Here is a 12,673-nt window from a genome sequence, read left to right as displayed (position 1 = left end):
ACAGGGCTGCATATTCATGTGAGAGCTGTGCAGTATTAGGACAGCAGAGCCTGGGCTGCAGAGTGACATTACCAAGAGGGAAAGGAGGGCTACGGCTGAGGACACACAGCTCCTTGGAGCACAATGTCCACTGTCTCTAGACAGGCGTGTTTCTTGCCTGTATCTAAAGTTATGCCAGGATAAGTCATCTGCCACAACACTGGCGAGAGGAGCACTCAGGCTGCACAAGTAAAGACTGGAGTCACAAGACAGCAGAGCCAAGGCCACATGAGTGGCACAGAGACGGGAGGGTGAGTGCCGCGGAGAAGGGGCAGGCAAGGGAAACGCCTGCACAGGCGGAGGAGCTGAGCCAGTAGCACTGTAAAGCCGAGAGGCTGCCTGGGAAGTTTGAGGGGCTGATGAGCGCTTTAACAGATCAATATATTTCTACTCCAAATTGTTTGCAAAGGCCCAAGGTATAACTATTTTGTTCTCCTGGAAGCAAGCAACAGACTTTGGAAAAGAACTCAGAGCAAATCAATCTTTTTTTTGTTTTGTTTTGTTCTGGACCCAGCAAGAAATTTCATGTCCTTCTTACAACCCAGCCAGCAAGACAACAGCTTTGTCGCCTGGTGCCAGTGCATGTTGCCTCTGGGACAAGGCTCCCCTCAGGGCGTACTGAGCCTGTGGTTAATTTAGAGCCACATCACATGACCCCAACATTGCACAGTGTGTGACTACCACACACCAGTGTTGTAACAGGAGCAAGTAACCAGAGGAATCACTCAAGCACTCCAAAGAGCAAAGAAGCTTCCTGACAACAATGCCATAAAATCTAAACCACCTCTAGAAGAAACCCGAAGGTAGTATCTCTGCGCTGGACTCCACTCCACCCATCTCGATCCCTGTCCTCAGCCATCTGAGAACATCTGCACTCAGAGGACCTTCCCCTGGAAAGGACTTTGCTCTGATGGGGCAGGTATATGCCATCAACTCCATCTCTCTCCTTCCAGCACCCTGTTCATGGGGATCCAGTCTGTGCCCTGTTATTTGTTATTGCTTTGTTTCTCATTGCCAGACACATTTTATTGTTACTTTGATTGTGTAGGAAGGAGTCCAGATACTATGGAAATGGAACCATATAGGGACTGGACAGAGGAGGCACATGCTGGTCACCCTCTTACTTGCACAGCAGTGGGAATATTTTCTCTCATACGCTAAGATATTTTTGAAACAGAGAATGCTGATATTATTTGTTGTCACCCAGGATCCAGCATTGCCATTCTTGGAAACCAGCACAATGCCTCCAATGTTAGTGTCAGAAACATTATTAGTAGAGTTTTGGTATCTCCCAAGATGTCCTCAGGCTAAATGGCATTTATGACTTGGAGAGTGCTGACTTTAACTCCAACCATGCCCGAGACTGCAAAGCAGAGAACATATCCACTAGTACCAGTGCAGCTAGGCCATGGACCCAGCCATCACAAACACTGTGGCTGTGAAAGACTAACTTTCAATCAAAGCTCCTCATCTGAGAGTACTGTAGAAATACAGGTGGTTCAGCAAGACCAGATTGTGAAGGTTAAGCTAACATAGTTGTCCTATGTTGCTGGAGAACAGGGGAAGGAGCAGAGACGAGGGATAGAATAGGTGTCTGTCCCCTTGCACAGCAGTGATGTGCATGTCCTTGCTAGTGAACATGCAGTTTGGTCCTTGGTGTGAGCAAAGCCTCAGTAGGAACACATACAAGGCAGACCCAGACATGGAAGACTGCATCATCTCTGGTACGCCAGCCCGCCAAGGGCAGAGCGACATCACATCACCCCGCCAGTACAGAGTTGGCCAATAGTGCTCCATCCGCCCGCAGCATGCAGGATGATGCCTCTGGGCTCAGCCTGTCCCCCTGGGGAGGGTCTGTTTCTGACTCAGCCAGTTGTCTGCCAGGTCCAGCTTCTTCTCTCTGGCTTTGGATGACAGCAGATGTTTCTCTGCCCATCTGCACAGATGCTTGGATGCTGGCTGTAGTCAGCTGTCTGCTTTTTGTTCTGTTGCCCTCATTTTAAGCCCACAAATGCAGCCTTGCTGCTGGAAGAAAACTACTGAGTGCCATCCACCGAGGTCAAACCTGGGGGCAAAGCGTCAGAGGAGAGAAGGCGGATGCACAACTTGAACTCAGCACTTGCATCGGGGTCCTGTGTACCAACTATTTACCTCTCCCTGCTCAAGGATTTGCCACAGTAAAGGATCCCATGTGCTCTGGAGGGAGATGGATAAATCCTTGCTCTGTTGGCAAGACCTGCATATCACAGCTGGTGCTAATGCTGCTGCCAGCAGTGCTCAAGCACATGCCAGGGAAAGAAGAGAGTTTGCAAAGGGGGACAGGTCTTCTCCTATCCCCCATTCTTGTCTCCCCAGCAAGGAACTGCAGAGCAGTGCTTTACTCCAAGATAACTCTTTCCCATGCCAACAAGCTTCGCTAGGGTTGCTGCTTTAATTTCTTAAAACAAGCCTAGATCCTGTGTTTTATAAATTACTACAATGCATTTAATAGGTAGCCTTTTCATAAAGGAGCACAGTGGATGTGTACACAGGCCCTGATGAAGCTAATAACTGCCTCTCAATAGCTTTCAGAGAGTTATTACACATTTAAGATCCAAGCTCCCTTAATCAACCACAGAGATGCAGCTGGCAGCAGTAAATTGCCAACAACAGCTCATTACAAGTAAGGAAACATTGTTTTTTCAAGGACAAAAACTGTGTCAGTTCTTCAGCAAGAGCTAACCACTCTTGTCCTCACCCTTCTGCCCCCCCATTCCTCCCAGTGATGTGCTGGCACAACTTGCTTCATCCAATAACACAACCTCGCTGCTTAATCCCCTCCACAGGGGACATCATCAAATCAAGTGCCTAGATTTCATGACTTATTTGGGCAAATTGCACAGACAGCATCCAGTGCTCACCCTCCCCAAGCAAGCTACGGGGAGTACTTGTCCCACAACACCATGATGACATGTCACAGGAGCACACCCACTAGCCTTACTCTGGGGAGGAAAGGAACAGATCAGGCCATAAGACACTTAGAGACACAGTTGCAACTATGCGCTTTGCAGGCTTGAGACCTCACATGGCACTTGGAAATTATTTTTTCAGTACACACTGTGTCTGTGTCACTCGGTGCCCAGTCTGTGTGCACAGGACAACAGCAAGCACCTGCAGGCACTTGGGCGCAGGAGAAAGGGGAAGGTCTGTGAACACCACGTGGCCTTATTTTCTTGCTGTCTCCTAACAGAAATGTGGGGGTTGTCCAGTGCAATTGAGACGAGCACAGCAGTTTAAGAGAGATGCACACGGCTGGGAGATATTAAGGCTAACATTTTAGGAGTTGTTCAGGAAACATTGTGTGAATGAAGAGGAGAAAAAGAAAAGACAGCTGACCCTGTTCTAGCTGTATGTTCCTCCCTGAAGAGGGGATGACCAGCTTTTGGCCTTCAGAACCCAAAGCAATGATACATTTCAGCCCCAGGGAACTTCTCCTCCCCAGAACTCCCTTGGAAGGGTTAACAGGCCCCCATGCCATGCCCCAGACTGGTGCGACACACGTGCTCAACTGTGGGCCATGGGAGGCCAGGGCCAAATCCCATAAGATGGATCCAGGGCACTGGGTGCTCCTGCCAAGGACCCAACACCAAGATCCTGGTGGCTGTATTTGAACTGCCTGCAAGTCCCACTGGGCCAGGCAAGACTGCCAGTGGCGAGGGGAAAACATGCTCTAAAACCCAAGCTGGGTACTGGAAGCAGGTTGAATAAGAGTTTAATCTTTGTTTGGTCTGTTTTGATATCTTGCTTTGTGCCTCCAGACATTAACCCTGCGCAAGCCAGGGCTTGCGAGGGAGGGGATGCACACTGACCCACGCAAACAAAGTGGGACAGACAAAGAGAGAGAGAATGTATTCAATGATGAAAGGTGAAAAGGGGAATGTTTGTTTGCTTTAACTTCAACCTGGTTTAGAGCGGTGTCTCTGCCACATCGGAAGACACTGCTCTTTGACTGTGTCCTACTGCAAGGCTGACCATGCTGGAGGTTTCATTTTTTTCTCTGAAGCTGCAGGCCATGGATTGAAAACTGAGCTAGAGAGGTCCCAGGGCTGAGTCAGGATTTTATTTTTGCTATTTCTTTAGAAATACTTCACCCAACTTCTTTTGGAAAAGGGGAACTTAAAAAAGAGTACCACTTGGTTCCCGCCTGCCACAGCCTATGTTTATTGACACTGACATTTTTAAAGGGCTCTTGGGAGAAAGGCTATGTGGTCTCTGGGGACACTTTCCCTAAAAAATCAGAGGATTGAGCTGATATTTGTGTCACTGTCAGCATTTGGCTCCTAGATTTTTGCTTCCAGAGAAATGCCAAAGCTGGCTTGGACAAGTCAAATTCAATGGGCCAAGAGCACCACTTCCTAAACCTGCAGCAGACACCTTTTATAAAAACAGCTAAACTATATATTATGAACAGCAAGATCTATTAACATAATATTCTCCATGCATTTACAGGTGTAACTACATAGGTGAAATACCAGTTTAATTGGTTATCCATATAATTGTATTCTCCATGCATTTACAGGTGTAACTACATAGGTGAAATACCAGTTTAATTGGTTATCCATATAATTGTTTGTACCATCTTCCTCACTAACTTATTAATGCGGTAAAAACTTCTCTTTTGGGGGATGTGGGTGCAGACATCTGGAATGGAGATTGCACTAGATCTCTAGTCACAATATTATCTCTAGAAAAACTACTATTTTTTGAACATGAATGAAAACACAGTTTTCATGTAGCTTTGCAGTCACATCCAGAGGTGCCCCTCCTTGAAGTTTCGAGACAGCAAGAAGAGATCCCATCAACTAGAGGAAGGATTGCTTCATCCTCTAAGATGGGAGGCTGGACTTCTTTTGAATTATTTGGCATTTGGTCAGGAGATAAAAATACACTGGCTAGATGAACCAGTGACCTTTTCTATGATCATAGTAACTGCGGGAGAGGGGTGGGCAGGAAGAGCGTGCAACTACACGTCTTCTCCATGTTCTCATCAAGAAAGCTTTAATCATTAATGGAGATGCAAGGCAAGGCTGAAGTCACCTTGCTGAGGATGACCCCAGAGGGAAGGCTCTCTCTTACACTTTAAATCATAGCACCCTGTCCTACACCAATGTCTCAGAGCCCCAGGTACCCATGCAGCATCACTAAGACTGACCTTGCTGAGACCCAAGTCACACATTTTTAGCTTTCCCACACAGCTCGGAACAATCTGTCGTGCAACCCCAGCTAACCCCTTTGCAAAACACATTTAAATGCTGTTTCTTTCACTTGCCAACATGCACCCATTGAACACACAAGCTGTGCTTCAGGAGCAAGGAGCAGAAAAGCATCACTCCAAGAGGCTACCAGGCAGTGCTGGGATAAAACGTTCCACAAGAGGACCAACATGTTCTCCATTATACATCTTTTTTGGTAGCATCAGAATGAGATCTTTCTTTAAATGCACAGGAGTGGCATGGCTTCAGCAGTTACACAGCTATTTTGTGTGCTCTGGGAAAGGGGACATCAACAGATTGCAAAATGGGAAAGTCTCTCTGGACGCTGCAAACAAACAACATGTTACGTAACTGGGCCTTTTGGGAACCGAAGGAAGGTCTCCAGAAGATCAGGGCCCTCCCAGCGCTTTCTAATTTTACTGGGACAAGCAAGCCAGCCCTCTAATAATAGAGGCTTGTACACAGTTTTCTTTCATCCTCATGTCCCCTGCACTGCCCTACCTTTGTTGTTAGCGCCCCAGAAAAATGCATCTTACTCAATTTTATCGAGCTGATTGATGCAGCCTAGAATGACAGAGCTGAAGAGGCACTAAAGATCTTTAGAAAGGGCAACAAAGTCATCTCTTGGCCACCAGAGCATGGGAAAACCTGAAGTTTTAGAACTTTATTGAATTAAATGTGCTGGGGAATTGCACCATTCTACACAGCAGTGATTTAGCTGAAGCATAGCTTCATAAGCTTCATAAGCGATGACATAGCGTCCTGGTTTCAGCTGGGATAGAGTTGATTTTCTTCCTAGTGGCGGGCATGGTGCTGTCATTTTGGATTTAGTAGGAGAAGAATATTGATAACATGCTGATGTTTTTAGTTGTTGCTAAGTACTGCTTATGCTAGTCAAGGACTTTTCAGCTTCCCATGCTCTGCCAGGTACACAAGAAACTGGGAGGGGGCACAGCCAGAATAGTTGATCCAAACTGCCCAAAGGGCTATTCCATACCATATGATGTCATGCTCAGTATATAAACCAGGGGGGGTTGGCTGGGGAGCTGCAATCGCTGCTCGGGAACTGTCTGGGTATCGGTTGGCGGGTGGTGAGCATTGCATTGTGCATCACTTGCTTTGTATATTGTTATTATTATTATCATTATTATATTGTTGTTGTTATTATTACTATTTTACTTTATTTCAATTATTAAACTGTTCTTATCTCAACTCAGGAGTGTTTCTCACTCTTACTCCTCCAATTCTCTCCCCCATCCCATTGGGGTAGGGGGAGTGAGCGAGCGGCTGTGTGGTGCTTAGTTGCTGGCTGGGGCTAAACCACGACACATAGCAAACAGGCTTTAGCTCTGCAATCCACACACTGTGCTAGCACATCTTCTTTATTCCAATTAGAGCAAATTCTTCCAAGGGGGGGGGGTGCCTATAAGCAGCACCTCAGCTTCAGGACCACACTGCCTTCATGCTGCAGGGCTGTCCTGAACTTGTGCCCTGGCAAACACAGACCTGCAGGAAATCTTCTGCAAGTCAGATTGTACCATCCAACATCTGAACATGGGCTATAGCCGCTAAGTGTTAGATGAATACCTCTGCCTTTCAGGCACATGAATAGATTGCAATTTGTACATTTTCATCCTTCTTCCAGAAAAGTAAGGTAGGTGCATATCCTCTCCCACCTGAATGGAGCAAGCCCCTTGGTCAACATATGGCCTTGCTGTCGCCACTTCCTCCCACCTCATTCCCCAAACCCCCATCTGTACCAGGCTGCAAACTCCTAGTGGTGCTTCCAATGTACCATCCCTCCCTGCGATTCCAGGGAGAGATAGTTAAAAGGCAATAGAGATATGATGGCAATGCCCTGGCACCTGCACAGAAAAAACACACTTGGCTTTCTAAGAAAGCTGTTTTCCCCCATTTCTTGGTTGCTGTGCACATGCTGACAGCCAGTAAGAAAAGGAAGGAGGAGGCTTGCCACCATCAAGAGGGCACACCAGCATGCCCCAGGAGGCTAGGCAGCAGCTCTGGCAGGATGTGGTCAGCCCGTTTCGAGCACATCCCTTGGTTACTGGGCTGTTGGCAACAGTCAGCAGTGAACAGCTTAGTGGAGGAAAGGCCACCGGCAGAGGCAGTAGGCACAGCACAGCGGGCCCTGGCACAATGCCGGGGAAAAGGCACCACCATCCCACTGCAAAACCACACATCACAGACTGAGCACCAACAGGCAGTGCAGACACAGGTGACACTATGTGTCTTTGATGAAGGACAGCACAGAGATCCTGGCCACAGTGATGGACAAGGGGGAAGCCCAAGCCCCTCTGAGCGCAGTTGCAGAGCCTGTGGCCATGTGTTTGGCCTGCCATGTAAACATGTCACATCCCAGGGGAACTGAGATCAAATGTCAAAGTCTTCCTGCCAGTAGCCCAGTTTTGCTAGTGCTGAGTGACCTGGTTAAATAGCAAAGAGCCTTTGGGGGATATCTTGATAGCCTAGTTCATTGCATCTCTGCAGACAACTCCCTGCTTCTCCCAAAATGGAAAAAAAAAAAAAAAAAAGAAAAAAATCAAATAACTGCATTCCTCTCTACTACAGTTATCATTTGGGAGCCAGGAACAATGGCATATTGTGTGCTTTCAACCCTTGTGTGGGCAACATGCATGTTCTGGCCTCCAGGTTGCTGGAGCTGTGAAGTTCTTGCTCAGTTTTTCCTGAGAAGTCAAAACCCCAACGGGTTTAATACCCTGCCTGAGAACTACAAATCACTTTTTTCTTTCCCCCTACTTCGAGAACTTTTCTGAATCCCCCATTTGCTTCATTATTCCTGTGTACCTGGCGCAGACACAAGTAACAGATGGAACATAAGGCCCACTCTTGGCACTCATCATGGGTCTGTCTCAGCTCCTAAGAGACCAGTTCTATGATATGCAACACCCAAGCCAACATTTAGCTCTCCCTTGACATAGCAGTGCCCTTTATCAGTGACTGCTCCAAGTTCTACGCAGTGATTTTGTGCTACAGAGTCTACTGTTGGCACAGACTGATCTACAGACACAGACTTCACTGTAGGAAGAGCCTGAGGCTGGAACAATGCAACTCCCAACCCTTGCTCCTCCCAGAACCCCAGCTGGGCAAGGAAATGTCTTCATGACATACCCAAGGATAGATGTGTTCTACCATGATTTACTGGGGTAATTTATTTTGTCTACATAATGTAATAAACAAGGCTACAGCACTAATAATTTTTCCACCATCCACCTAGCACACTCAGGAGTAGCCTCCAACAGCTTTCAGCCTCTTTTTTATTTGCAAGCAGCCAAATGTGGCTGCAGTTGCATCCTAATGATGAGGCTTCTCTACATGACAATACTTTTTCAGGACATGCACCAGACAATGACCCAGGCCTGCAGCCTTTAGAAGAGGAGGAGTTGAAGTGACCTTCACCAAAGCCCTGAACAGAGCATCAGTGGAACAGGCTGTGGCCCAGTCCCAGATGACGTGACCCTCAACAGGCAAAGGGAAGTAGGTGCCACAATTCATACACTCTGTTCAGGCCCTTCGCAAGACAGGTCCTTGTGACTGGGTGGTAACAGCCAGCTTGGTTTTGTTCTCGGTTCCACTGTAGAGATGAGGCTATAGAGATCTGCTCAGCACATGGGTAGGGTGCATGAGGCTGGGCTCACAAACCTGTCCCACCTCCCTGCTGCTGGAAGAGTGGAGTGCCCCTGAGCAGGCATCACTCTCTGGTCTGTTAGCAAGGCAGAAATGCAGCATTTCAGCTCTCCAAAGCACATAAGGCCATTCATGGCTTACCACAACGCGCTGGCACCCAAACACCTCCAGCGCAGGTCTGGGAGCCATGTGCATTTAATTTCAGGAGAACCAGAGACTGTAAGCAACAAATAAAACCTTCACTTACACTATCTCATCGTTCTGGAACTCCAGCTCCCCACAGGTGTCTTCAAAGTCCTCTCCTCCACCTTTGGCTGAGCCTTCAATGGTTTTGTAGGGCACAATAACATTTCCTCGTGCACCAGAGGTTCGCAACACTTTCACTTCCATGGTCCCCACACTTTCACTGACGTGCGTTACCGGCTCCTCAAAGGTGAAAATGCCAGCATGGTCATCATCAAAGATGGTGACAGTGGCAGTAGATGGTGATCCCAGGCAGGCAAGTGTTGAGACACGACTGGCCTCAAGAATGCCCTCGTCTGAGGCCTCAGTGCTCACACGGACATTGCTGAGATGGACCAGGAAGTTCTCATCCTCCTCAAATATGTCATCATCAATTATGCCAACTCGGATTTCCTTCTGGGTCTCTCCAGGCTTGAAGACCACTGTCCCTTCAGTGAACTCATAGTCAGAGCCAGCATTGGCTGTGCCATCCTCTGTCCGGAAGTCAACATACACCGTGTTGGTCAAGTCGCCTCCCCGGCGAATGACAGTCAGGGCAACAGTGCCACAGTTCTCCAGACACTGGTAGGTACCCTGGTCAAAGTAGAGCTTGCTGATGGGATCATTTTCTGCCACCTCACTGTTGACCTCGTGCATGCTGACAGCTTTGCGGGCCTGGTCTGCAGCATGTCTCTTCAAGATGTTGCCAGCTCCCGTCATGAGCCGAGTGGCCTGAATGCGGTAGAAGGCCCTGCTCTTCTGCTGTTGGCTCAGGACCTGGTAGTTAGCCAACTCTATAAGCTGTTCAATTTCCTTGTCAGGGTGCTTTTGTTTTAGCTCCTTCAGGATCCGAGCCATTTCCCTCCTGGCTTCCTCATCATCCTGGTCTTTCTCATCCACCTCCAACACCAGTGTCCCATCCAAAAAGTTCTCCACATGAGAATTAGCAACCTTTCCATCCATCTCAATATCGGCTTTGGAGGAAGGCCGGTCACCCTCATGCTCAATGATCATGCCTCTCTGCTTGCCAGCTCGGTATTTCTTATAGACGTACTTGTAAAATAAAAGCCTCCTATCAGCTATCCAGGCAAACACCACACAGATGGGGAAGAAGAAGAAGGTGAGCAAGCCTTCCCAAACCTCCACAATCCCAGGAGAAGACACAGACAAAATAATGTAAAGCCAAGTGTAGGCAAAGATGCTCCAGGCCGCTGTAACAAAAAACACTCGCAAGTGCTTGATCTTCCTTATCTCTCCATCTGGAACAACGTAAACACAGATGGCAATGATGACAAACATGTTAAATGCAGCACTCCCCACAATTGTGCTTGGCCCCAGGTCCCCTGCTGTGAAGCCATGGCCACACACTTCGATAACAGACAAAAGGATCTCAGGGGCAGATGAGCCCAAGGCCATCAGTGTGAGGTTGGAAACAGTCTCATTCCAGATCCTCACCGTGGTTTTGCTGGTCTCGCCATTGGGCTTCTTGATGGTTATTTCCCGCTCTTGGGATGTAATGACTTCGATGGAGGACATGAAGCGGTCAGCTATAATAGATACTCCCAGGAACATGTACACCATTGCTACAAAATACACTGTTGCCCGAGCAATTTTGTCACCGAATGAGGGATCTTGGGGTTCCCATATTGGTAAAATCACACCCTTTTTGCAGATGTATGAGCCAGTGCACTCCTCGGTGTCATTCACAGGCAATTCACTGGGGCTCTCCGCATGTATGATGTCTGCATGGAAGAGCAACACCAGCACAACGCTCAGGAGTTGGAAGCTCACTGGGAAGGTGGGTGGGTGAGTTGCTTGCGACATGGCCACTTCCACCGACTAGGTCCCAAACGTCTTCAACCTGCAGAGGCAAAAGGAAAGATGCATTAAGTGAGGCCAACCAGAGATAACAGATTTTCCTCTACACCCTGTTTATTTCCCATCTTTCCCAAACATATGATCAAGTTACCCTGTTACTCAAGAAGACCCATCTAATGAGCCCATCTGTGTTATGATTACTGCAGTTTTCCATGTAGAAATCATCTAGTTCAGTTATCTGAACAAGGACAGATTCAGATGCTACCAGTGGGCTAGCACCTACCCCCTACTATGGTGTTTAATGCCACTTTCTTTCTCTTTGCTGAAAGCCTATTTGTTCAATTCCTTTTTCTTGTTTCTCATCTAATTAAAGCCCATCATTCTGCTTCACAGCTGGCAGAAGTGCTTCCCATTTCAAAATTACAGTGCACTCACTCACTGGAGTTCAAGGTAAGAGCAGGAGAGGACAGGGAAATCTATCCCCCCATCATTTTTAAAAAATATTTTTATACTTGCCATTTTTTAGCACTGTAAACGATGTATTTCACAGCCGTTTCTTGCTCACAGTCCAAGCATCTAATCCACATCAGAAATCTGCATGAAGTGAGCTCAAGCCCTGGCAAAACCTTATTCTTAACAGTAACTTGGTCATAAGGTGCACCAGAAGGGCAGTCTTTAATTAATGATTTTGGAGCCATTCCTTTCACAGCGCATCACTTTGCACCTTCCCAAAACTGGAAAGAGCCCCATATGCATCCAAGCCTGGCTCTCTTGGCATGCTTTGAGAGGAAACCTCTCCCTGCGCTCTTTTCCCACTAGGTCAGCTTTGATGGCTTCCCCTTCAAGGGCCTTTCTCACTCCATTTACAACATCAGTCATCAGGCATGACAGCAGTACTTGCCTTTGTCCTGCCTCAGGATTTTCCAGCAGTGTAGAGGAGCTGTTAAAGACGTTTGCAGTTAGTTAACAGTGCATAAACTGACAGAACAGATGTCTTTAAGTATGCTTAGTGCAAAAACCTGAGCATGCTCAGTGTTACATTCTCAATTTTACTAGCTAATAAAAGCCAGATTCTAGTTATTAAAGATATATTTTCTCCTCAAGGAGAGCCTTGGCCATACTATGCTTCTCCATTCCAAGTTAATTTAATCACACGGTACTTAAAAATGTTTCTATGAAGAGAGGAAAATGAGTATGTCAATACCTTTACTTTGCTGAAGAATACAAAGGGCTGAGCTGGTTTTGCTCATAAAAAAACCACACCCCAGGGAAAAAAAAAAAAAAAAAGAAAAGCCCAGCCATGAAAGGTTTCAACTTCTAAGAGAAGGATGGTATTCCCAGGCCCATATCAGAGATGGGACACAAGCCGGAGATCCAGTCAACTCCTCTTGAAGTCCAGCCTTTGCAAAGCCTGGCAGGTCTCACCCTAGTATTTGCCATCTGCCTGGTCTCTAGCAAACACAATACCACGTCCGGCAGCTGCATGCACTGGGAGACACGAACCAACCCATCCACCCTAAAGGCTGCATCCAGTGCCAGCATCCCAGCTGTCACCTGGGCCTGGTCATAGTGAATGTGACCCAAGCAGGATGGCTAAGTGCACCTTCCCTCTTCCTCCTGAAAGAGGGCTTATTTCACAGCACAGCTGGGAACCAGGCTGGGTTTCCAGCCACACA

General features: G+C 47.4%; 1 protein-coding gene across 14 annotated transcripts in view; it reads right to left on the bottom strand.

Moving 5' to 3' along the window:
* The window catches only part of SLC8A1 (solute carrier family 8 member A1), a 105,099-nt gene extending 94,066 nt beyond the window's left edge, over positions 1–11,033 (bottom strand). For 8 of the 14 annotated variants that reach the window (XM_009481195.2, XM_009481197.2, XM_075706965.1 and 5 more), the window contains exon 1: positions 9,205–11,003. In XM_009481195.2, the coding sequence (XP_009479470.2) occupies positions 9,205–11,003 (1,799 nt within the window). Of the gene's footprint in view, positions 1–9,204 lie in introns of all 14 variants that reach the window. The other 6 variants (XM_009481196.2, XM_009481204.2, XM_075706967.1 and 3 more) reach the window with 4 other exon arrangements.
* Between the last annotated feature and the right edge of the window lie 1,640 nt (positions 11,034–12,673).

Source organism: Pelecanus crispus, chromosome 3 (genome assembly GCF_030463565.1).
Source record: "Pelecanus crispus isolate bPelCri1 chromosome 3, bPelCri1.pri, whole genome shotgun sequence".
In the NCBI taxonomy this organism is placed as follows: Eukaryota; Metazoa; Chordata; class Aves; order Pelecaniformes; family Pelecanidae; genus Pelecanus; species Pelecanus crispus.
The sequence above is the reverse complement of the archived record's forward strand: the minus strand, read 5'-3'. Positions and strand labels throughout refer to the sequence as shown.